Source organism: Tachysurus vachellii, chromosome 4, assembly GCF_030014155.1.
Source record: "Tachysurus vachellii isolate PV-2020 chromosome 4, HZAU_Pvac_v1, whole genome shotgun sequence".
NCBI lineage: Eukaryota > Metazoa > Chordata > Actinopteri > Siluriformes > Bagridae > Tachysurus > Tachysurus vachellii.
This window is the reverse complement of record NC_083463.1, coordinates 25,883,370-25,910,331: the sequence shown is the minus strand read 5'-3', so window position 1 is coordinate 25,910,331 and position 26,962 is coordinate 25,883,370. Positions and strand designations below refer to the sequence as shown.

The following is a 26,962-nucleotide window of genomic DNA, read 5'->3' as shown; positions in this document are numbered from 1 at the left end:
TTATAGTTTTACAAATAACTTTAATACAAATAATGTTTAATACAAAAGTACAGTGTGTAAGTGGAGACAAAATGGCATTGTTTTTGTATACACAACTCTTTGGTTTATGTTTATTTTTGACAGATTTAAATAGTATTAAATATTTCCAGTACAATTAGCTATGTGATGTTTAGCACAGATAAATTGATGACGCACACAAAGATCTTGCTGAAATTTGTTTAGAAATTGTGGGCATGCTGTTTATAGTACAACTAACTGAAATAAAGCATTGAGCGACGGCTGGTCTTGATTTCTTTTCACAAAAAAAAACATTTTCTTTTAAACTGTGAAGCTACAAGTGGATTTGCAATCAAGATTTTTTTTCCATTAAACCCTGCATCTCTGCGACAGGATTCAATTTAAGATGTTATCCCAAGTCTCTACCCCAAATAACTAATAAAAACTTTAAGGTATATATCAGAATTAATTGCCATAGCGGATGTTAATCAAGCAGTATTAGATTTTCTTTATTTTGCAGGTGTGAGGGTGTGTGTGGGTATGTGTGTTTGAAATAATAGACAATTACGTTTTCAGGAATACCTTTTTTTATTTCAATAGTACATTTTAACTTGCCAAAACACTGAACATACACACTGATGAATATATAAATATTCCTTAGTATTTACAAAAGCATACATCTATCTAAAAAAAATATCTGGTCTCTACAGCTGGTATTATACAATAACACATGCAAGCATTTCAGTCATTCCTTGATAATGTCTCTTAATGAGATTTTGGACTTGTCCACTTCTGCACACCATGCTTTGGCTCTTTTGTGTCCCTCCTTATTAACTCTGTCTTGGTTCATTGGCTAAACACTTGTGATGCCACGATAGTCAGCCTAAAGGTGGTCGAAATGTACAGATAAACGGACACAGAGTCGACCCTGAGGTCAAAAAGGGCCCTGAGGCTTTGTGTGTTCTCTAAGCGTCTCCTCTGGGGGAGCGGATTTCGACTGACCCCTATGACCTTATACGCTTGACCAGTCAACGCCGAAGCTTACTGTCTTACCCTTCAATTCAGTACAAGTGCTTCTGTCATTATGCCTCTCAAAAAATCATTTGAATTTGCAAAACAAAATACAATTCGATTGTGTATAGAGATGTACAGTATAACCCGAACAAATACAATATTCTATAGTCTCTTACAAAGTATATGCTGTTTCAAAGGAAATGCAGTATAAGAGGTCAGTTTCTTTGTAACTGTCCCATATGTGTTTCTCAACCCAATACAGAGGGTCCAGCAAAATCACTTAGCATTTTATTTACAGGAAATTTCCTCACAGAGGGGCCTGGCTCTCAACAGCAGAGTATTCGGTCTCAGAGGCACGAGTCACGTCAATTAGTTTGGCCAGGCCACTTTTGGTGGAATACTTAAAGATGAAGGCCTTCATGAGGTCATAGCGGTAGTTGCGGTTGATGAAGTTGTATACGACCGGGTTAACACAGCAGTGTAGCAGCGAGAGACACTGTGTAACATGCAATGCTACGTACAGCGCATTCTCCTGGATGCAGCTCAGTGACAGTGTGTTGAGAAGTGACAGAGTGTCTAGAAGTAGCGTGCCATGGTAGGGTAGCCAGCATACCAGAAATACCACTATGTAGGTGAAGACAAGGCGCCGGCTAGCATTGCGCTCCTGATCCGCTGAGGAGCTGATCACCCTGGCTAGGAGGGCGTAGAATACAGCAATAACAGGAAATGGAATTGCAAAACCAAGGATAATGAAGCTCAGCTGAACACCTACAGTCCACTCGTGCAACTTCTCGGCTGGATACATGGATTTGCACACGGTTATATCTGAGTGCGTGGACTTGACGGCCTGTAGAAAGTAAGTCTCAGGCAGGGCAGCGAGCAGTGCCAACACCCATATTCCCACACAGATGACCTGCCTTATCCATCTTCTCTTATTGTGTCCTGCTAAGTCCCCGAAACGAGCCACGGAGAGGTAGCGGTCCACACTCATGCAGGTGAGAAAGAAGATGCTGCTGAAGAGGTTGACGCTGAAGATGAGATGTGTGATCTTACACATGCCATCGCCAAAAGGCCAGTGGCCATGCTGCAGAAGTGAGCTGATGGATATTGGCAGCGTCGCCACTACACACAGGTCAGCGATGGCCAGGTTGAGGATGTACAAGTGTGTCTCGTGGCGCTCACGGCTGGCGCGAATGTTCACCCACACCACCAGTGTGTTAGCTGCCAGGCCGATGATGAAGATGAACACGTAAAGGATAGAGAGGGAGTAGAGCATGGCGTTATGGCTGAAGGCACTTAGGCACACCATCGTCTCCACTCGGGAGCCGTTCTCCTCGAGGAAGGAGAAGTTCTGCTCTTTCAAAATGTCCAGCAGCTCCGTCAGTTCGTTCATGTTCACACTCATGATGATTTTCCTTACCAAAACTCTTGATCCTGAAATGTAAAACAACCACTGGTGAGTTATGAGGTACTGGAAAGACATGTAAACAGGTCCCAATTAAGTACAGGGAAGACAGAAAAATGTGCAACAAAGAATGTTTATTTTTAAAAACAACATTCATAATCTAAAACATCTCAAACACGCCAGGGTCCCATGTCAGAGGGCAGGACCTCATGTGGTTTGAAGGAATTTTTTCAGCCTTATACATAACAGGGAGGCATTTCTCAGGATTGCTTGTAATCTATCAATAGCTAGGCTGTTAAAAAGGGGAATTATCAAAGCTGAAACTTACAGCCTAATGCATCTAAAAGGCATCAAATAAAATGCAAATGATAGAAAGAATGCATAAGATTGGAGATCCCTCTTCTCTAAGACAGTTATCAGTGTCTTACAATGCTATCACACACAGTCCATTAGGAAAAACAGAAAGCACTGATAACAACATAGCTCCACACATAATACAGGATAAAAACTCTGCATACTGTAGATGCTAACTGGATTATAACTAAGCCTACTATGACAGTTTTATAGCTAAAATCTACAGCTTATGAATTCCTTACTCCTATTGCTCTAGAACCAATAAATAAATAAATACCTAACACCACTTTTCACTTCTCCATGATATTATGATATCTATAACAAATAATTTGTTAGGCGTGTATTTTTTTAGTCCATAAGGAAGCAACAGTGACAGAAAACAGAGAGTTCTTATTCCAAAATGCATCAGAGTGACTGAAGGAAAGAAAGAGGTAAAGAAGCAGTATTGCTCTGGAGGTGAAATACTGCATTGAATATGAGCATGTACAGTAAAAGATCTGCTCTGGAATTAGGACAGACAAAGAACAGGGAAAGCAGCATCTTGATCGATGTACTGTATAACACATTGTATTATAAAAGCCACTCTACTGTCTTTAAGGGAGCCAAGTGCATGGAGTATTACACAAAGAATAGTGTAGAACTGAGCTGACAAGCATATCAAAGTTCATAAAGGTTTTTCTTTTACAAAACCTTTATTACATACAAGTAAATCCTGCATCTTTAACCTAACCAGGGCCACATCTTAATCTGTTATTTACAAAGAAATGAAAACAAAGTGTCAGCTTCCAAATGGACCACTTGTGTCTGTGTGCGGTGCGCACAGCTGAAGAGCCATTGACTGATATAATCTGTTTAAGTTTGTTTAGCTTTATACCACACCGGCTGGCTGTTCCATGCAAGAAACAGTGATAGCATATAACCTTAATGCCATTAAGAGAAATATGAGAAGAGATACAGCTGCTCTTAATGCACCACTACAGGATTACCGATGTTACAAAATCACAGCAGCAGTGGAGCCGATAGCCTATACAGCTCTCCTCTGTAATTATTGGTAGAGGGAGACGATGTCAAGCTCCGACCTGGCTCATCAGGTGCAATAAAATGTTGTGGTCTATGAGTGTTCCCCACCCACCTTGTTGTAAAACTGTTGTGTTTACACTTCTCAGATATAGCGGGCGACTTTACCTGAACCCCCAGGCCTCAAGGCACAAAGAGCTCCCTGTGTGAATATGGCAACTCTCGACTCAGTCCCCCTCCCCACACTTCTCTCTCTGTCTCTCTGTCTCTCACTCTCTCCTTAAGCCCCCTGAAACTCTGCATTGTTTTCCTTTAACAAGTTAAAGCATTTGGCTCAGAAAGGGAAGGAATGGTCAGTGGATATTAAACATACTTCGAGCCTAAAAAATGTAGTGAAAGTGTTAATATGCTAAGGCAAGCAGAAATGAATGAAAAACAAGCATTGAAGCAATATCATAAATCAGAAAAAAACTTGAAACATTTGAGAACAAGTTTACACTCCCCAATAAAATTGCCTGCTTATTTACACTTGGAAGAAATGCTGGAAGGGTGCTGAAGGGTAAGAAATATTTGCAAAGTAAAGTGCAATAAATTATCACTAAAAGGCGTCACTGTGAATAGTCACAGCATCTCACATATCAAAATCTTGCACAGCATTCATGTGAGAACAGATGTACAAAACAGCAGGGTGTGTTCATTCTCCTCTGAGATCATAAATTAAACAAAAAAAGATTTTATGGTTTAAAAACAGAGCTTATAAGTGCAATAAGTCTATTACATTTAACCCAAATGGTTAAGCAGTTCATCAAAGCTTACAAATGCATTCTTCCTAATAACCTTTACTCGTGGCTCAGACAGTGAAATCATTCTTATGATAACTTTTCCACACTGTGATCTTAAAAACGAGGTAATCCGAATTGCTAGAATGTTAATCCGGTTCAGTAGCTCAGAGTATGTGAGGGTTTTAAGCTGTTAAAACCAGTTCAGCACCACATACCCACCCTGGGACCAAATCAGCTGCGCGTGCAGTGTAAACGTCTTCAACCAAAGTATAAAGTTAAAATCGCATTGAATTCACCGTAAGAAAAGAAAAAGCAGGACACAATCCTTACGTTATTGGTATCGATCTCCAGATTTGCGTGTGTCGTAATTAATCCTGCAGAGTCCCAGGTCTGTCCTAAGCACAGAGGAGTCTGAGAGGGACTGAGGGAGTCTGAGAGAGAGAGAGAGAGAGAGAGAGAGAGAGAGAGAGAGAGAGAGAGAGAGAGATGGTCTCGCTTTGCGCTACTGGCGCTGGTTTATATGCGGAGGAGAGCAGGAACGCCTCCCACCAGCTGAACTGAGGAATTGAACTGTAGAAACTAGTTTCTGTCTAGCTGAACAATAATGAGAACGGACGTGCGACACGTCGGATTTCCCCACACGGCAATATAAACACATCATGCAGTTCAACGAGCATTACGACGTCACAGATAAAGTGCATAAAGTGATTTGAGACACAACCAACAGATTTGAGACTGAACCCCGAGTCGACACTTAAAACCAAACCTGCTCTATCGGGTCTATAAAATGTTTCTACTTCTCATTTTTACAGGCTGAAAGTGCCAGTTATTTAGACATTGGGTGTTTCATAAGACATGAATTTCAAGGGTCAAATGTGGTAATGAATTTTCTAATGGTTTTGTATTGTCCTTATATGTTATTAATTTTTTGTATAGCTGTAAAGGGTATATATATATATATATATATATATATATATATATATATATATATATATATATATATATATATATATATATATATATATATATATATATATGCCTAAATAAATAAATACAAATATTCCCACACAGATGACCTGCCTTAAATATTATGAGTTTATTTCTGGTTATATACTTGCATTTTAACTACAGTGTGTTGTACAGGCTAAAGTTGGTACATTGTACAAGCAGGTACAAGCGCAGAGGGTATATTCCCTGTATTATATAACAAACTCTCATTTTAGCAATTAAATTGTTCTCTGGATTATAATCTCCAAATTCTTGTCTTTCTTAAACCTCATTTTTAATACTTGTATTATATTCTTACAGTTTATTTATTTTTTTAGATTTGTATTATTATTGTTGTTGATATTGTTTTGCTATTTTAATGGTTGACATTTTATAAATTATTATAATTCATTTTTTAATAATTTATTCTGGATTCTAGTTCAGTCATCTCTATAGGGCTGCATAAATTCAATAGTCTTTAATGACCTATTTAATTATGTACTAAAGCATTTTATGAACTACAGGAAAATTCTTTTATTCATCTGTGTTATGAGTGTGTTATTTTTTTATTTTGCAGTTGTTTGTGATGTTGTTTTTCCTGTTGTGAGTTTAATTTACCATCTATCCTCTTGGAAAAGGCTCACAGGATTCCAGAGAAGAGGCTTAATATAGGCAGAAAAGGGTTTCACCTGTTGCTCCAGTGATCAGCTGCCCCCAAGTCTATTGATTTAAGGCTGCTAGCTGGCTCAGATCCACTGCATATTGTGTGGTAGACACAGAAAATGGAAGTTTCAAAAATAGAAAACCAAAATCATTGACAAAAACTAAATCTTGTTTGGGTAAACTATCTTTTTCCAAGTGAGCTTTAGTTGAGAAAGTAGCAAACGGGCGAGTTATGCATGCCAGTGCAAATTCAATTATTGTATACTTTATTGTTTAAGTTTCACCTAGACAGAACACAAAATCTGTTTCAGATTCCATACGCTCCAGTTATTCTTTGGAGTTCATGTCCTATTGTAAATCAACTACAAATTTTGGGCTTTGAAAATATTGTTTTCATTCAGCAATCAGGATGGATCCAAATGCATTCAGTCAGTGCCAGCATTTTCTTTAATGAGGAAGGAGGTGGATCAATAGGCCTTGAGTACGCAAATAAATGTAAGGCATTAAGCAACACCTGACCAAACAATACACACATATTTCCTGTGTATTTGAAGCAAACTGCAGCTGAACAGGAGGAATGCACATGCAGACAAATTCAAGGCGTGCTATTGGGAATTTCCATTATAACAGTTCACACAGATTATTTAATATAACAGACGACATTAAATAGGTGCAAAACAACAATGATTGGCCAATGATGTCTATTATTAAAAGTAATGAGGATGGGAATTTTTGGGCTAAGGAAGTGACTGGAACAGTAGGTCGATGAACACATGTTTGAAGCACATTTGGTTTCTGTTAGGGGTCCGGTATGGTCAAAAAATGTCAAAATGAAAGATGGTGAGGGAGGAAAAACTTTTTCTCTGTTATTAAGCCATTTATCAGGCCCCAGTTAGGTTTGCATTCCTGACTTCAATAATTTTTTTTCAAGATGTCTGTTTTTATTTATACATTAAAATAGAAAGGTGTCTAATCGAAATATTTCATTTCTTCTGCTGAAATTGATTCTTTAAGTTTTAATCTAATATTGTGTCCAGAGGATACCTGTATGTTAAGCTGTTTTAAGGGAATGAACAACATTACAGGAAAGCATGACAGATCATGTACCACCCATAATTATGTTATAATCGATATAATAAACCAAATATATGTTTCCATTCAGAAGCCACAGGATTAAGTGTAAGTTTCAGCCAGATTGCTTTACAGAAAAAACGTATATGTCTTTACATGTGATCATGTGTTTTCCCATGTGAGCAACGTGTGAAGGTGTGAAGCACGTGAAGGTGCAATCCGCCATGCCATGACTTAAAACTGTTCATGTAAACGTAAATGCATGACATTATGTGAACGATATGTTATGACATATACTGTACATAGATACGATCTCAGGGAACATTAAGAACTGAATATATAATAATCTTGTGGGATTGGAGAGGTGTCTGGGGGAATAATCAAAATGCGCAAAACGGATAGTGTCTAAAAACACGTGTAAAATTGTGGAATACAATTTTAATTTATTTAGCTTGTGAACTTCGTAGTTCATTTGAATACAAAGTGCAACCGAGCTGCACGCGCTCACGCCACAGTTTGGGTTGGGGATAGAAGATTTGGCGCTTAACTTTGGCACTTCGCGTTTCTTTTTCTTTTTTTTAATCCCTCGATAAGATAAGATGATCACAAAAGGTAACACCTTTAATTACTGCGCCGTTGCGGTACATAATTTAATGAGTATTGTCTTCTTCTGTTTTCAAACAGCTCTGTTGAGCTGCGCGCATTCTGTGCTAAGCGCGTCTCCAGCTGAGCGCGCGCTCACATTCACCAGACTTTGATCTCGTCGCCATGGCAGCGACTCGAAGCGTCTAGCAAACTACCCGTGGCGCGAGGACAGGCAAAAGTCAGCAGTTTGATTAGACATGGATGATGGTTTAATATACGTATTTACTTTCGTTATTTCATGCGGGTTTCCCATGCATAAACCCGTGCTTTTGTTTTTGTTGAGCATTTTAACATAAGTTTCGCAGTTCAGCGTGGAATATTGTGCCTGAAGCTCTGATACTGAAGCGAACTGACTTGTGGAGAAGTGAAGTGATCGTATAGAAGGATGTCAAACAGGTATGACAAAAACTTCCCGACCTCTTACATATGATACCATATTAATGCATTGTTTCCACAACCAATAGAACTATGTGGAATGTTAAATAACATGAATGTTGTATATTCTGTATATCATTATCCATATAATGTATACAATTATACATGCATTGAATAAAACCTATAATATAGCCTAGAATGACGTGATTTCATACATGATCCTTGACTGTAGGACAGAAATTTCTGTGTAAATGAAACACGCATGCAACCTAAACTGCACTCTGCAACCCTGTAGAAGAGTGAAATGTGGGGGGAGTGGGGATCCATTGTATTCCAGTTCCTATGGCAAATAACAAATTATGGCTCCAGAGCCTTTCCCACAGTATTAGTTGGTTGAATGAAGCTTATGTTCAGCTAAAACCTGTGGCTGAGCCAATTCTGAGCCACACATCAGCACACACATTGAGACATCTGTGAAAGTGTAAAGGTCTATCAACAACAACTCATAGATCACTCTATCAGAAAAAAGTTATATTCCTTCCATCCCTAGCAAAGCTGTCTGGGATACCTAGAAAAGAATATATTCTTTCATTGCAAAATGCTATTCAGTCCAACTGTATTGCTGCCTGCTGCAGGGTAGGGTATTTCCGAAAAAAAAAAAAAAAAAGACTCCCTCCCAGTTTTATTGTAAATGTTGCTTTAGAAGCGTCTTTCCAGCCTCCACCCACAGCTGCTTCCCAACCCCCACACACTCCCACTCAATGCTCTGTCTCCTTTGATTTGGTCACTCCTACATCCAATGGCGCTTGACAGTGGTTTTGCCCACGCTGAGATCCCACTGTATGGCCCCATCAGAATACGAAAAGACGGTAGTTTCACCCTCGCTCTGAACCCTTTCAGAGATACACAAAGGGGACTCCTACACACAGGAGGGTTAAAAGAGGGTAAAGGGGGCATCTATTGGAGCAATGTGTATTCTATTTAAAAGATTGAAATGAAAGAAATTAAACTTATCAGGTTTTTATTCAATTGTCTCATAGCATGGTTTACCTATAAGCTTACATTCTTCTTTGCTAGCACTCCATGTTATGTTGTTTTGGTTAATCAGGTCTAAATTGGGGTAAAATACAGCCTGAGGGTACTAACACTGCAATTGACCTTTCAATAAGCTCCCACAGGGCAGGTGATTTAGAGAGGTGTTGTTAGAGACGTTAGTAGGTAACCTGCTTCTCTTGAAAGGCCCATGACCATTGTGTGCAAGGTGTAGAAGAAAAAAAAACAAGAGGTGATATGAAGTGTTTTCAATCTCGTAATATACTGACCACTCAGTTCATATATATAAAATTAATGTCAAGGTGTCATTTTTTGTGACATGTGTAATTTTTTGTGACATGTATATTCGGCCTGTCAGTAAATTTATATTCATTTGATTCCTAGTACTGAGGCTGTACTGTTCAGCTGTTCTGCCATCCGTATTATCTGAGGTTGATATTATTTAAAAAAAGATATCAATCAGTTTTAATGTAAACCGAGAGGGAACCTTTAATTAAAAAGAAAAGCTGAAATAGCTTGATCAGATTGAAGTGGATTAGCATTTCAAAGTCTGTTATTGCTCTTTTGTGCTCAGCTCTTATGGCAGACTATGGGCAGATGCCCAGGGGGCCTTGCAGGATCTACTGCAAGACGAGATGCCTCTGTCACTGCCTCGTCCTCAGAAGGACCGTTTTCAGGTCTTTCAGACTCTGGCCACTTTCTACCTGCGATACCTCCAGATCTTCCGGGGTCTGGAGGCAGTCTATGACCAGATTGTTCATCCCCAGAAGAGACGTGTGGTGCGACATGTCCTGGAAGGAGTTATGGGAAGATTGGTGGAGCTGAAGAATGAGATGGTTGAGCTAGAATACTCTGAGTTTCACTACTTTGACGACATGCTACAGGACCTTAAGATGACACCTGTAAGTGCACATATACATTATGCAGAAAAAGTTTTTTGCAACACCACTTTCCCAATACTCAGTGAAAACCTTTATAAAAAGTCAGAGCTGCAATTAGTCCATGAGCAAATTTGCATATGAATTAACCACCATTTCTCTATTTACTTCACACATTAAATGAGTTTCACTGTAGAAATAACAACTACTGAATGAACATTGTCCAGTCTCAGTCTTAATACTATTCAAATTTAAATCTTAATCTATTCAAAGATGTCATTGTTTCTGACCTTGACTAGACTATAGTACATGCATTTATTTTAATACTTTTAGATTAACCTTCAACACATTTAGATGTGAGTCATATTTGAGTCTACAGAGTAACATCTACTTAGATATTTCACTGAAAATATTTTTAGTTTCCCACCTGGTCCAGAAAAACTTTCTCTTTGTTAAATCCTTTTAAATGGATTTGAATTTAGCAGAAAGGTAAGTGGGGTCACTTGACCTACACCAACAATTCTCTGCAGATTTGCCAGGCCTGGGCCAGTTCCTTTCAAGAGCTTTGATCTAAATTAAATCTTTTGTGCTTTTCACAGGAGGACTTGGAGGTTCCCATCCCACGCTATTTCGTGAGAGAAAGGATGAAAGCGCTGAAAGAAAGAGAAAAAATTCTGGCTCAAATTTTGGCTAAAAAGGGAAATATAGAACATGAGCCTGTGGGTATTAAACACTTTATCACATATATTATTTACTAATAATATTTCAATTTTAGTTTTAGTTTTTTTTTATATGGAGTCTTATATCGATTCCAGTATATTGTCTGGCTTTAAACATTGGTATTGTTTAAGGAAGTAATAAAGTACAATAATATAAGATGGTAATATTGTATTTAATAAAACAACCAATGGATATTACAGAATATTAATCTACAATTTCTGACCTATCATAATTGAGAATTACACAGCAGCATAGTATTAACTGTTAGACCGTGATAAAATATGCTCTGTTTTAACTCCTGTATACTTTGTATGTGTGTATATGCTTGCAAATGATTTCAGATTATCATACAAAAAGAAAAGTAGAACATGAGGAAGCACAAGTCACACTGTTTAAATGATTGTTTTATTTGTTAAAGGAAAAAGGATATATCACCTATATTAAAGAAAAGTTAATAGCTGGTTGTGCCACGTTTAGCAGCAATAATGGCAACCAGATACTTCTGATAAGTGGGGATCAGTTTTTTCTCATCACTGTGAAGGACTTTTGGCCCACTCTATAGAATCACTTTCATTCAGCTACTTTGGAGGGCTTTAGACTGAACTGTTCATTTAAGGTCCTGCCACATCAGCTCAATAGGGTTCAGTTTAGGACGCTGATTAGGCAGAGTGGAATTTTGTTTTTTATGAGCCATTCAAAGGAAAACTCTCGTGTTTCGGATCATTGTCTTGCTGCATAACCAAATTGCACTTGAACTTGAGCTCTGGGACTTATGCATGAATTTCTGGATTTTCTTGTAGAGACCAGAATTCATTGTTCCAGCAATTGTGGCATGTCGCCCAGATCACTACACAGATTTGTAGACAAGGTAGATGCAAGTGCAGATTTAGATTATTGGAAGTGACAAATCATAAAATACAAAGACTGGGGAAAAAATGAGGGTAGCAAAGCAAGAAATTTCCATGAAATAAATTAGATACAATAATACCAACAACAGAAGACACAGTGTGTCAAGGGGTGTCAAGGGGTGCACTATAAGATGTGACTTTAGTAGTATTAGACATGAATTCGGATCAGACAAATGATCAGGTGACATGAGAGCCAGGTGATGTGCAGTGGCCCATAGGAGTTGTAGTCCTGTGCTGTGACACACAACCATGATACTCATCTCTTCAGGAATTTATTTTGATCACAGCATAGTGTGTTTATTGTTAAGATTTTTGGTAAGCTTCATTATTGGAAATATACTTCACTGAGTCATTGCTGGGTGTGTCTAATCTAACTGAATTCACTTATAAAAATTACATTTAGTTCGATTGTTGATTTGACTTAGGGACAAATACTTTTTCACACAGTGCCAGCTGGTGTTTGTTATTTGATGTATTGATGTACTATACACCAGTACAATACATCACGTGTGCTGTATTATTATGTGTGTGTCTGTTATTGTAGGTTGCAGCACATAGTATGACTGTGGAAAGGGCAGTACGATTGCTGCAGGTGAGTGAACGTGCACGGCAGGGACGCCTCAGAGCTCGTTTTATGAAGGAGATCCGAGATGAGGAGCGGAAAATCCAGCGTCGAGTAATCAACAGCACAATGGATCACCATCTCTCAGCCACTCTCATACAGAAGGTACTAAACAACTTGGATTATCATAGTGTATTATGCAATAATTCTACTATTACCCGTGGGGAAAGGTTGCTTTGTGTTTAGCATCAAGTTCAAGTTCAAGTTCAAGTTTTCTTTATTGTCAACTCTTCCACATGTACAGTACATACATAGAGAATTGAAATTCTCACCAGTCCCAAGGTGCATAATATTAACAATGGAATTTAAATAAAACAGTGCAAGGCATATGCAGATAAAGTGAAAAATGAGCAGACCAATGCTGCACAAAGTGACTGGTGCATGTCGTCGTATGTCAGTGGGAGGGGGGAGTGGAAGGACCTGGGGATGTGGGATCTGGAGGGGTGTGTTGGGTTCATAGATCTGTGGTGCCTGGGGCAGAGGCAAGTTCTGGGAAGTGGGAAGTGGGAACTGGGAAGTGGAGGCAAGTTTGAGAGAGAGTTTAGCTTCCTGACAGCCTGATGAATGAAGCTGTCCTTCAATCTGTTGGTCCTGGCCCGGAGACTCCGCAGTCTCCTCCCTGGTGGCAGCAGACTGAAGAAGCTGTGTAATGGGTGGGTGGGATCACCTGCAATGCAGAGGGCTTTTTGGGTGAGACGGGTCTCGTAAATGTCCTGGAGGGATTGGAGAGAGAGACACAAATAATCTTCTCAGCTGTTCTCACTATGCGCTGTAACGTCTTCCAGCAGGATGCATTGCAAGTACCGTACCACACAGTGATGCAGCTCGATAGTATGCTCTCGATGGTGCCTCTGTAGAAGGTGTGCATGATGGGTGGCGTGGCTCTGGCTCTTCTCAGTTTGCGGAGGAAGTAGAGACGCTGCTGTGATTTTTTTGGCCAGTGCTGCTGCGTTTTCAGTCCAGGAGAGGTCCTCTGTGATGTGCACACCCAAGAACTTGGTGCTCCTCACTCTCTCCACAGTGGCACCGTTGATGGTCAGAGGAGCATGCTGAGTGTGCGCTCTCCTGAAGTAGACAAATATCTCCTTCGTCTTCTCCCACGTTCAGAGAGAGATTGTTGTCACTGCACCACCCGGCCAGGTGTCTCACCTCGTTCCCGTAGTTTGTCTCATCAGTCGTGTCATCCGCAAACTTGATAAAGAGGTTGGAGTTTTGTGATGGTGTGCAGTCAGGGGTCAGCAGGGTGAAGCGAAGGGGGCTCAGCACACATCCTTGGGGGGCCCCAGTGTTCAGTGTGATGGTGCTGGATGTGTTGCTGCTGACCCGTAATGCCTGAGGTCTTCCAGTCAGAAAGTCCAATAGCCAGTTGCACAGTGAAGTGCTGAGCACTAGCTGAAGCAGTTTGTTACTGAGCTGTTGAGGGATGATAGTGTTGAATGCTGAACTAAAGTCTATGAACAGCATTCTAACGTAACCTTTTTGTCCACATGAGTGAGTGGTGAATGGAGGGCAGTTGAGATGGCATCATCAGTCGAGCAGTTTTTGCCTTGTCTCTCTGGGGATTAGGGTTTGATATGAGTCTCCACCCTTTGTATGTGTGAGTTTTCAGGGGTTTCATATGGATCCTCTGGTTTCCTTTCCCAGTCCAAAATGTGTTTTATTCTGATTGACATCTCTAAATTTTACATATTGTGTGTATGCATGTGTGTGTGCCTACATTGGGTTGGTACCTTGTCCAGGGTGTGCCCTGAGTTCCCTGGGTTCCCTGTGATGCTGTGTACAATAATCAGTACAGACAACGGATGCATGAATATTATTAATCCCACTTATCTTCTCCTGCACAAGATGTAAAAAACGGTAGCTTTTGTGGGATTTTTCAATAGTAGTTAAAAATTTGAATTTATAATTGAACAACACATCGTACTTTGCTTTTTGTTTATATTCAAAGTTCTGGAACAACCTCAGGAAAAGTTTATGCCTTTTTATCACTTACGTTATATGAGCTGTTTTTCTTTATGTTCCAAAGAAATCCGAAAGCGTAAAGACCAGTGTCCTCTGAGATATCAAGAAACACACTCACTATGCTGGATAAGGTCCTGATTAATGCCTGATAAAATGTCTGTGTAAACATTGTACATAGACAATAAAATGTTTTGAAGTTTTTTCACTATTTGTGATATTTATGAAAGAAATTTGCCTTTTGTTAGAAGTGCTGATTTACTAAAGACAGAGTGGTTAAGAAACCCCAAAGCCTATGTGGCTTAAAGGTTTTTTTATTCTTATTATTTTTTCTTATTGTTTTTTATACAAAGTAATTTAAATTCTTTAATTTTATTCTGTCCTTCATCAGAAACATAATAATTTCTTGGAGTATTTATAATGGCTAAGTAAACTGGCCTCTCACTGCCAATGTTCCCTGTTCACTCGTAAAACTCATAATATTCATGAAAGTGTGAATCAAGCAAGAAACACGTGCTGCTTTCAGGTCCAGAGAGAGAATATGAATGTAGTTCAACCTAATCATGAACTCACATGGTGTCCATCTGTCCTGTCATCACTCCTTACTGGCTCTGCAATGCCAAATCTATTAAGGATATTAAGGATTAAGGATGTCATGCAATCACACCCATAACATGAAAGATACATGCTCAAATCATGCATGATATAATGTGCTTATGGCTCTTTTGTTACCCCAGACAAGGATTACCACCTAAGCGGGGAGAGAAAGAAAGTGTTCCTGGATTTTAGGCATTGTTTGTCATTGTTCTAATCGTGTAATCTGAGTCAAGGTGCCTTGACGTATTTCTCAAAGCATGTGTCCTTCAGAGGCTGAACATAATGTTAAAATAGATAGTCTTAAAGAGATAGTAGATATGATTGAAGAGGTCTAAGCATTCGTGCAGTTGCGTGCGAAGCCTACAAAGCAAGTGACGGAACAGCCTTTTCAACAAAACACCATGGTGCTCTTTTATCTCTCATGGCGGTTATTGCAGATTTCAGGTTTGAGGCACATTAGTCAGCGATGTATATATTTGCCTCAATGCTGTTAGTATATGCAAAGTGATTTACTGGCTTTGCAAAGGCTAATCTCCACACTGTTTGCCTTCTCATTCTCTTCTGTTTGGGCCCTGAGATCCTGGAGACGTAATCTCTTTTATCCAGCCAGCCTTAATTATTGGGTTGGCATTATTGTTGCCCTCACGCAGAGGCAGGAAACTCTTCAGGATAAATGGAATTCCTTGCCTCTAAGCTGAAAGGTACACCTAAAGACAGAACAGAAAGGCTCTGCTTTCATTCTTAGCATTTTGTATTGCACAAAACTGCTCACTAACTGATTACACAATAATCATGACATATTACATTCCTTCACCCTAAAACTGAATGCTGATGAGTGTTACTCAATAATGTAACACAAACGCTGACTTGTCTTTTGTTCAAAAACTGTTGTCATGTTGGCGTCAGTCTCAAGAGCCCACGGCTCTTTCTCATTCAGGTACTCTAGTAATCTAAGAAGTGTGTATTGAGACTGTGCTTCTCTCTAGACATGGCGGGGCTACTGGCAGAGGAAGAGGACCAAGAAAGAACGTCTGGAGGAAATGATATTTTTGGGAATGGTTGGTACCAGGAAGCACTGGCAATGTATTGTTTATGAGAAACATTTCCTTTTTCTGATAGATTGAAGTTGTTTTTCAATTCTATAAGGAAATTTGTCATCCAGTTTCTTAAGTTAGATGGAAATTGCAATTGAAATAATTTCATCAATCATTCATTGGGGCTTATCATGTATTAATAATCAGTAGAATAAAATGACAGAAACATGGCAAGCCAATGTAGTTTGTATTTCAAGGGTTTTATATGGAGAAATATGAACAGATTAATTACTGTACAGTAGCAGATTTAAACGTACCAAGAATTGGATAATGGCCTTACTATGCTTACATCATTGTTCCCAGATAGACCCCCAACTCCCAACACCCAGTTTTGCACAGCAGCGAGCAAAGCATGTAGAAAGCAACAGGCATCAGATGCAGGAGCAGCATGAAGCAGAGTACCAGCAGGCCCTTGTCACCATCAAGGAGTCTGTTCGCTTGATAGATGGACCGGACATAAAGGAAACGCTCCAGGACCAGATACGCCAATGGTTCCTCGAATGCCGGTAAAATCCTGCTCTGTTTGATAAAAAACTATGATTCATTCATTCTTCAATCACCATAGTATCCTGGTTAGGGTTGTGGTGCATCCGGAGAACATCCAGAGAACAGTGGGTGTGAGGTAAGAATACATCATGAACAGGATGGCAGTTCATCACAGGAAATCATTCACACATAGAGGAAATTTAGCATAATCAGGTTTTTGGAAAAATGGGAGGAAAATAATGAATTAGGGAAAAAGATCAGATAGACAAAGGGAGAACATGCAAAACTCCACACAGACAATAACCCAATGCTAGCCTCTGTAGCACTGTACCACCCTGACATGTAATACAGCTATACTGTTAGACAGAACTGTGGAGCAGCCGTTTGTGTTACTATTCACAGCTCTATGGTCCTGGTTGAACGTCTGTGAGAATTTCCTCCAGATTCTCCAGTTTCCTCCAAAATAATGCCTATAGAGGAACTGAATATTCTAAATTGTTTCAAGGCATGTGGGTATGTCTCCTTGGTTGGTTTAGATTTAGGTGGAGGCATATTATTAATTAGCTGCAATAAATTATGTCAATGGAAGGTCCTCACAAATATAGTAAAAGGTGTGTGTATATGTGTGTGTGTGTGTGTGTGTGTGTGTGTGTGTGTGTGTGTGTGTGTGTGTGTGTGTGTGTCTGTTTTGGCAAGAAATAAGATACCATCAGGAACCAGGACGTATTCATTCTTTGCACCCATTGTTCCTGAAAGAGGGTCCATTCACCTGGCTCTGATCATGATAAAGCAGCAACTGAAGTGAATGAATAAGGTGTAATGCTGAGACTTCCACACAATACAATACACCTTGGAATCTAACAGCTAGAATATTTATGATATTTGATGATACCGCTGAATCTGGTGCAATATAAGGCAATGATTCAATAGTAAGTAGATGATTCAGTGATAAGTAGCCACTTAGTATCCTCCGGTCACTGATAACAATATTGTTCAGAATCTGGGACAGATAGTGATAATTTGTTATAGATTTGATATAGAGATGGACTAGTTATGGTATCAGAGGTATGGGCAGGTCACCTTGTCTATTTACACATCATCTCTTATATTTTTTTAATAATCAATTTATAATCATTTCTAAGTGATGATTAATCAATTTTTGACTTTTAGGTCAATGCTGCATTCCTGTAAACTGCTAATTGCAAGACAGTGAGCAAACCAGGAGATAAAGAGATAATATTAGAGCATGTTTTGTTTCAGCACTTAACTGATTATTGGTAATTGTTAAAGCCTTTTTCAGTATTTCTGAAACTGTACATATCTTATAGTTTGTTGTCTCATACATTCTTTCTCTTTTAGCTAATCCACTAATTTGTTCGCATGCTCCAGTGCTCTTCATTTACAAGGGATTTGTGTTCAGTCCCTGCCCTGGCCTTGCATTATCTTGCTCCAATTGTGTTGTGCATTCCTCACTTGTTTTGTCTTTTGCTTCTTTTGCTTGGAGGCTGGAATGTAAATCCATAGTGGAGGCAGTCTCATTTAACTATTATGCTAGGCTAAGGCTTGTGCTTGGTCAGCTCGTGTGGGCAATTCAGTGTTGTGCCGAGCTGATTAGCACATTCCAGGCTGATTTATGACCAGCCACTGAATGTTGTTGCCCATTAGAGTAGAGACTAAGGTCATAAGTCATCTCCACTGGACCCCACAGGGAAACTTGGTCTCTGTGGACCTTTAAGCAGCACGCCATCCACAATGACCTTTCTGGACTTGAAGTGCTTATATAAGCAAGGTAAGTGTGACGCTGGGTCAGGTGAAGCGTGTTGGCATGGTGTTGGTTTTTAGGCACTGATGAAGGGAGACAAGGGTAAGACAAAGTAAAACTGTTTGGCAGATGGAGGATTACTGAAAACATAGCTGTAGGAACCCAGTGTCAACCTGAAGAATAAGCAAAGTTTAAAGAAATACCAGTGTACAATATCTTATCTCTTATCATGGCCAGAAATCATAATGGTAAGAGTCATGACCTGATCTGAGTGCAACTGATGGCTTTATTAATAAGCAGGCAAACATTTGTGTTATTGTTGTGTTGTAAATGTTATTCATAACCAAAATAGTTTTTATTTTATTTAATTCCTTATGTTAAAAACAAAGCAGGCAACACATTTAATTATTTTCTAATAACAGCATGCCTCACTGTGTTTTTTTTACACCAACAATTGCCAACAATTCCATCTACTTTCCATGTCATTTTCAATTCAACAAATACATGCTTTTTAAAAATATATATTTGTAATATAATATGGAGCTTCCACTACACAAATCCTTGCCAATTGGCTGTAACTATAGCAACAATATTAGAATTATAATACTTGAACTGGGTGCATTAATATGAACTTGGGGTTTAAATATTAGTCAGCACTAGAGGTGTTGATATAGATCATAAACAATTTCTGACCAGTCAGATTAAAGCATTCAACATTACTGTGGTATAAAATATGTAAAAATGGTTATAAGAGCTTCAGAGACATTTGGCATGGAGTTGTTTCTTATCAGGAGCTCTTGGACATGTTTTATGTTGTGTTTTTGTCATGAACACGGGGGTAAAAATTGACCCAAATGCAGGACAGCTAAACAAAACAGGATTTATTAACATAAAAAACACGAAACAGGATGTAGACAACAGCAGACAAGGACAACAGCGGATTCGGCGCTGCACAAGGCAACGCGGATCAAATAAATAGACAAGACAATCAGAAACATGAGGAACAGGTGTGCATAAATGGGCAGGAAGAGACATGGGCGGGGCAGACACGTGAACAAGAAACATAAACAAAAGGCACATGGCCAAAGTCCGGGCAGAGTCCTGACAGTTTTTGCCATTTTTTCCCAGAACAATTAATGCTGACACACCTGCAAAGCTAATAGTTGTTCATTCATATCTGTACTATAATTGCTATAAATGCTTGAATATTGTTAATATGGTTAACAAGCCAGAGAACATGCTTTAAGTATTCAACAGGATCACCCATATTCAGTCCTTCAGACTCTCTTGTTCAAAATTGAGATCAAGTACACACTATTATAGTTTAGCATCCTTGAGATGTTTTTCCAACGTGATTAAAGTTCACCTGTGGTACATTCACTGGACATGATGTGGAAAGGTACAGCAGGCTGTATATCAGAACAACAAAAACAGCAACACAGTTAAATTAATTCTTCATGGACCTCCAAGACAAATAACGTTTCAAAGCACAGATCTGTGAAGTGTATTGAGATTTTTCTTAAACCCGTGAAGATCCTGATGCTACCTATTGCTAGCCACGGCTAAAGGAGCAAACAGAGAGAACAGCAGTATGGTGGGTCCTGAAAGGAGATGGGAGAAACTTTTAGAATTACAATCACTTCTGCAACACTATACTATCAGTTATTTAAGGTTAGAATAGCCAGAGATTAAGCAAAGACTAATGTTTGTCAAAAAAAGGGTACTTCATGATTTTCTTGTTGGATGAAACCAAGATCGAACAGTTTGGCCTGAATAATATTTATTTATGTAAGAAATCAGACCTATATGTCACCTGGACTAATCAATCCATACACTACAGCACTAAAGTGGACAATCCAATCCCTAGTCTCATGCTGTCGGAATGTCTTTCAGAAGGAAATCCTTTTCAAGGACATCAGGATGAGGTGAAGGCTGTTCGAATACCACAGCCTTGAACCCAGTCTTGAACCCCAATGAATATCTCTAGTAAGACCTGAAAAAAAGAATGTGCACTGATGCTTCCTGTTTTAGCTGATACTCTCAAGTAGTTCTTTAAAAGATCTTTAAATACATCATTTTGCAGCATCATACTAATGATTACTTAAGAATTTTTTTCATTTTCTCCAGAGGTCATTTAACAAAGTAATGAGTAAAGGGTTTGAATACTCGTGTAAATGTAATATTTCAATTTCTTAATATCTATTAAGTAGGTTGCAGAATAAAGGATCATCCATTTTAAATCAAGGCTCTAATGTAACAAAAAGGGGAAACGTGAATACTTTGGAATGGATTCTGAATGAACTGTATATACATTATTCAGTATTCAGTACACTGTTATACACATAGATTTAATTTTCATTTTATATATATACAAAATATGGTTTATGCTCATCTTAAAGCTGCCTGGTACTGTATGTTTAATTAAGCCGCTTTGTTCTTGTACTGTTTGAAAAACCTACCGGGAACCAAATCAATAAACCGCAAATAGATTGTGATCACTTTACGTTTTGTAAAACGAATCCAGTTATTGATTCAGTCACTGCAGAGCAAATCCAGTAGAGTTCATTGCTATGTCCTCCAGCTGTGACCCTGCACTCAGCATGTGACGTGACGGTGCGGCCAGTCTGCTTCTGATTAATTTAAAGAGAACTGAGACTGACATTTTTAGTCTGCTACTCTAAACCTGACGGACATCCCCTGAGAGCCACAGCTAGATCTGGCCAATGTAACCTCATCATCTGAGAGGTTTACAGTTCCAATATGACCAATTTGCCCTTGTTCCTTTTTCTTGAGAGCTGTTTAATTGATTCACTAAAAAGTGAAGAAAGGAAACCAATATTTTCCATGATGAAAAATCTTTTGGTTAATTTTATTAAGGCTCTGCACTTGATTTTTTCCATAATCACAGGCTAATCAAAGGAGACCTCTCTTTACAAATGGGAATGAGTCATTCAAAGGAGCAGTTGCAGGATATATCAATATGATGTTGATATTGAACATGGACATTTTCCCTAAGACATTTTCTATTGGGTATATGGCTGGCTGTCTGAAAAGAGGCCCAAAAAATTGGGGTTAATTGCATTACTTAGACTAAGCTCTGGGATTTCTTTTTCCTGCTATTTAATGGAGGCTAATTAGAAGGGGCCTTTCTTATTTTTGTAATTAGCGTGGTCACTTGGAGGTTAGAGTTTATCGCGTGTATAATGAATGAGAATTTTCTCAGATGGTTTTAGTGAAATGGAGAATAAACAGGAACCAGAAATGAACTTTTGTGACCGATCAGTGTTTGGCTTCATGAAAAATGTTTTTGCTTAGTGCTTCTTAACTAGGTAACACATTCAAATAGAATCTGTGTTTTGTGCTGCAGAGACGCCACCGGAAAATTTCCTGATTTCCCAAGTAGTGAGGATGGAGGATCAGCTTCCATATTTGAGCAGAAGACACCGGAGGAGGTCACACACACACACACACACCCACACACACACACACCCACACACACACACACACACACACACAATTACATCTCTGTATCAACAATATTCAATATAAGACGAGAAAAACTACACCTTAATGATATTCAGATGCCTGGGATGGGATATGTAATATTAGATATAACAAATATTTATACTCATTTCTGAGATTAGAGGTATTAATAGATCTCCATGTAACATAACTGATGATTTAATCAGTATGGATGTTATACAAGTTTATTTAAGTACATTACTTATTGTGCAGGTTGCTGCTGAGCTAGCTGCTAAACAACAAGAGAAAGAGAAGAAGAAAAAGTCCAAGGGCAGGAAAGATAAAAATGCTGCAAAGGACAAGAAGAAAGACAAGAAGGGCAAAGGCGGGAATGCTGGTGCAATGGTAAGGTTATGTATTGATGAAAATGATTCAAATGTAAAGAATATGCAAGCTTGAGAAATCTAACAGAAGCCCTGGTGATTGGTCCATATCTAATATTTAGATGCTGCTCATTTGGAGCATGCATTACTGCTGGATGTCTTTAGTGATCATGACAAATTAAGCAGTTAGGAATCTCAAAGGCCAAATCACACAGCTGGCATTCACATGCTCAGTGGGAGAGCATTTACTTTTCCCCTTTTTATAATGCTTTTCCCAAAGTCTTCTTCCATCCCCATAGTAACCTCACTGGCTCGAGTGATTTGAATTCAAGTGAATTGAAGTCCTCTTTTACTTCTGCTTTTTACTCCGAAAAGTTAAAGTGTATTAAAGTGAAATGAACTTGTGAGCAGTTTATGTGTCATTATGTTATTAGGATCTATGGTGTATAATTGACCGTGCAGTACACGTCTCAGTGGCAACTACAAGTTCAAAGTTAACAAAGGCGTGACTTTCCAGCCGTTACTTTTATCACGGTATGATGGATTATTGCCTTAGGTTTCCGGTAGTACAATTCCAGCTGTGTACAAAACAGAACACAAACATTATGTGGTGCTCTCACGCACAGCTAAAGCCATATAAAATACCAAGCTTGAAGGAAAAAAATGTTAATTCCTTAGCCCCAAGCTAGGATAAAGAATGGTGAGGATGTTTATTCTTGAAGCTGCTCTCAGGAAATATCTCTGACTTCAACTAGGCGTGTCTCCAGTGTACTGCTCCGTCCTGATAACCTGTACCCTGTTCATTCTTAACTCTTTCCTTAAAAAATTTCTGCCTGTCCTTTTCACCAAGGATATACTCTGTGCTTCTAATAGTTTTTCCGGTGCAGGATGTTTTGTACAGTGGCAAGTGGTGTTTAAATCATATGTTTACATAGCACAAATATTCAGATTTAAAATAAAACAGTTTTTAGAAATAGGTTTCATATTAACAAAGAATAGTCGTTTCATACTTGTATTTCACTTTCCCAGTCTTAGAATAAATGGCATCTCTGTGTAAAATTATTTTTAGAAATGACAGATACATAGTTTATGTTCTTTATAGAAATTAAAGCATATAGTGCATAATATTACTTCCATGTTACACCCAATGAGAACAATTTAAAATAAAGTCACAGTTCCTGTTCTTGTAGCTCAGACAGTGCTGTGCAGTCTTATATTTGCAATACATGCTGTTTGTTAAGTTCTTTGATATGCTGCTGTAACATCTTATTATTTTTTCCCCAAACCGACTCCAAAATCTTTCAGCATAACTGGTCCACATAAACAAATATGACATAATGTAGAATCAGCCCCGCTTCAGCAAGCATTCATCTGCAAATTCTTTATAACAATATTTTTCACTGACAGTGACACTTATTGTGCAATCCAAACATTTTAAGTGCTCTTAATCCTTCCTAGTATATCTACAAGTGTTCTTTCTTGGAGCACTGAACCCGGACTGTTGTACTAATAACGGTAGTGGCTAACTGCAAAGCAGTCGAGCATTACAAATGCCCATTCAAAGTGATTGCTGTCTGCGGTTATAGAATAGAGCCTTTGTTCCAGACCTGGTTAATAAGAGCACCTGTTATTCTCATTACGGAACTGAGCTACTGATACCTGCAGCGGACTGATGTGAAAGGTCAATTTTGAGCCTCTTCAAAAATCAGTGCTTCCTGCTGAAAGCTGAGTGGGTCATTAGAGGGAATTTTCGTCAAAGCTCTTATAGGTTTTTTAGTGCTTCTTAAAGACTGAGTTACTGAAGCATATGTACAGCTCCAGCATGTAAATAGGAGCCACTGTGTTTAATAAAAACAGCATCAGGAAGACATTTAACAGTTTGTCCAGACTGGGTTTAGCTAATATTTACTACCCTTAACCAGCTGTCTGAATTTAATTAAACTTGAGCCAGTAATTTTTTGCTCTCTAGCCAAGCTGTATGCTTTTACAGTAAAGCCTGCTAGATCCACAAGGAAATGCCCTGCCTTATGCCATGACCACATCCATACGTTACTCTATTGTATTATAGTACACAAGATTCTTCTATATTTCCAGACAGATTTCATTCTCTATAGGGACCCATTAACCACTAATGGAGAAATGAGTTTAAAAGCTGCACAGTCGTAAAACAAAGTGTGTCAGGATGCCTTATTCCTTGTGAAAACATAACGCTGTTCCTAAACGGAGATACGCTCCACAACCCGGGTGCGTGCAACCCACAAAACAAACATTTGTCCGAGTGTGTGGGGACAGTGATTAGGTTTTAATGTGTGACCCCCAACTGGGAGAAGGAAAACACCAGCAGCTGTAAATCATGCTCACTGCATTACGCCCTGCTCCCCTACTGTTGATCGACATCATTAACCCTATGGTTCTGGGTATCACAGAGCACTGGAGTAGCGCACCCTGGCTTTGATCTCTGCCCCTTTCAACAGAAGTATTCATAACTCGCCTTGAAATGCTCTCACAGGCCTTCTCTATTTCTAAAGATCGGTTTCAACACAGCATGCATGGTCTAATGGATGAAAATGTCCAGAATACAGAAAGTGCTTATGTGTTTTCAGGAGGAGGAGGAGGGATGGAAGATGAGCCCAAGTAACTTTCTGCCAACTGTGGTTGAAGGAGCTGAGATATACAAAGGTGAGTGATGGAAAAGGGGTATACAGTTTTCACTTAATGTCACAATGTTCCATTGTACTGTCCATTGTACAGTTTAGTGGTAGAATTAGGTAGTAGGTATGCTCCTTGGCCATTTAATCAGGTCTACCTACCATAGATATGTATATTATACAGATATACATTAAGCAGCCATCAGCTGACAAAACATATACGGACATGGCAAAACAAGTAGAAATAAAACAAAAATTACTTTCTAAATTACTAAATTCTAAAATCTACAATGTAGACAAGTTCCATCCATCCAGCCATTGTCTGTACCACTTATCATATAGAGGGCCATGGGGAACTTGGAGCCTATGCCAGGAAACTTGAAGCATGAGGCAAAGCCCCCCGGTTAGGATGCCAACCCATTGCTGAGATCAATCACACACCTATTCATACACAATTATAGAGATGCCAGTCAGCCTACAATGCTTGTCTTTGGACTGTTGAGGAAACCCAAATGAAACCCCCAAAACACGGTGAGAACATGCAGCACACACAGAGTTGGGAAATTAATCTCCAGCCCTGAGCAATTGTGCTAAGCCACACAAAAATTAGAAATCAATTAGAAAATTAAAAAATATTCCATCTAGTATCAAGGGAGCTAGAAAATAATCTAACTAAAACAGTCTACTAGGTTAACCTTGTAAAACTGTGTTTTAGCACCTGGACAATCCTAGCTGGATTTTTCATAAGAGTGTTATAAGTAAGTGTTCATAAGTGTTCATAAGTATTGTAGTGTTGAGATTGATTAGCCTCTTTATTACACACCTCGGTATTCTATTGTTTATTTTTTCCATACACCAATTGATCCATTCTTAGTGTCCCTGTTGGCTATTTTTGCTTGCTGGACCATTTCCTAGCCTGACTTTAAGATGTCCAAAAATACCAGCAACACTGCTATGTTTGATATGCTCACACACCTCCATATCAGTGCCAATATTGTGCCGAGAATGGCCCATCACCCAAAAAAACTGGTCAGCTGTCCATTGATCAACGGGGCGTGGGGGATGACACATTGTAGGTAGCAACAGATGGGCCACAGTCAGTAAACTGCACCCAAGCCCCATATTGTAGGATTTCTTGAAGTGGCCATTGAGTATACAACATTTGAAGGTTTTTTTGTCTGCATTATAAAATGACACTTCTTGTGTTATTTCAAATCCACTGTCCTAGAATGTTGTCAGAAAAATAGGGAAGTAACCTTGCATCTCTTAATTCTGAGGATAGATGTGTCTAAAATAGAGTACAGTACCCACAAGGGCTATAGTGAGAGATGAGAAAAAGCAGCAGTGTAGCGCATTCTGTCACCCACTTAAAGCCTCACTCACTCTCATTATCTCTCTTTTCTGTCTTTCCTTGTTAAATACAAGGCACAGCAGTTGGACACAGTGACTGGAGACTGTATCTCCTCACACTGATAATGAGTTCAGTCATTTATCAGAAAACAACTGTTTACTAAACTCAACCACAAGTGCTGTATCTTGTGGGAATATCTGCATGTTTAAGTCTAAAATTAAAACACATACATCATGCACAATGTCTGTTTGTGAAATATCTACAGCTTCTCAGGGTAACGTTAATGAGAAGTGTGGCTATCTGTCCAACCATTTTTGCTCTGAAATATCTGTAGTTCCCTGCTGTTCTATCTACAATCCATCAGCTGCATAAACTTCATGCTGTCTGGCCAAATGCCTAATTAAAATGCCTGGGCCCCAGGGTTCTTCGTCTAAGATACATATCTGTGTGTGCCAGAGTCTTTCTATGGTACGGTGAATGAAAAATCAATATGACTTCCTCCCGACCCCTTGACAGCATGAACGTGTTTCTGTAATGAAGCGCTACTTTCTGTTTGACTTTAGCAGGAAGTGAGTATCCCAGGTCATGCTTCTGTAACCCAATGATCCATGCTGACAGGAGAGAAAGCTGGACCTCCACAAATCTCATGTGCAAGTGTGTGTATACATGAATGTGTCAATGGGGAGCAATTGGTGCAGCACTGAGAGTTTAATCAAGTCAAAATCCAAA

General features: G+C 39.0%; 2 protein-coding genes across 3 annotated transcripts in view; one reads left to right on the top strand and one right to left on the bottom strand.

The window, feature by feature from the left end:
• Positions 1–566: 566 nt before the first annotated feature.
• On the bottom strand, positions 567–5,063 carry ackr3b (atypical chemokine receptor 3b). The gene is made up of 2 exons (XM_060868572.1): positions 4,900–5,063; positions 567–2,445 (listed from the first exon to the last, which is right to left on the bottom strand). The coding sequence occupies exon 2, from the start codon at positions 2,414–2,416 to the stop codon at positions 1,319–1,321; it is 1,098 nt and encodes a 365-aa protein (XP_060724555.1). The 5' UTR covers positions 2,417–2,445; positions 4,900–5,063; the 3' UTR covers positions 567–1,318.
• A 2,819-nt stretch (positions 5,064–7,882) lies between these two features.
• iqca1 (IQ motif containing with AAA domain 1) overlaps positions 7,883–26,962 on the top strand; it is a 42,845-nt gene continuing 23,765 nt past the window's right edge. Inside the window, exons 1-9 of one of the 2 annotated variants that reach the window (XM_060868571.1) lie at positions 7,883–8,331; positions 9,938–10,265; positions 10,841–10,960; positions 12,414–12,596; positions 16,034–16,105; positions 16,445–16,647; positions 21,757–21,841; positions 22,125–22,256; positions 24,838–24,913. In XM_060868571.1, coding sequence (XP_060724554.1) covers positions 8,321–8,331; positions 9,938–10,265; positions 10,841–10,960; positions 12,414–12,596; positions 16,034–16,105; positions 16,445–16,647; positions 21,757–21,841; positions 22,125–22,256; positions 24,838–24,913 — 1,210 coding nt within the window. In that variant the 5' untranslated portion in view covers positions 7,883–8,320. The remainder of the gene's footprint in view (positions 8,332–9,937; positions 10,266–10,840; positions 10,961–12,413; positions 12,597–16,033; positions 16,106–16,444; positions 16,648–21,756; positions 21,842–22,124; positions 22,257–24,837; positions 24,914–26,962) is intronic. The other variant, XM_060868570.1, reaches the window with a different exon arrangement.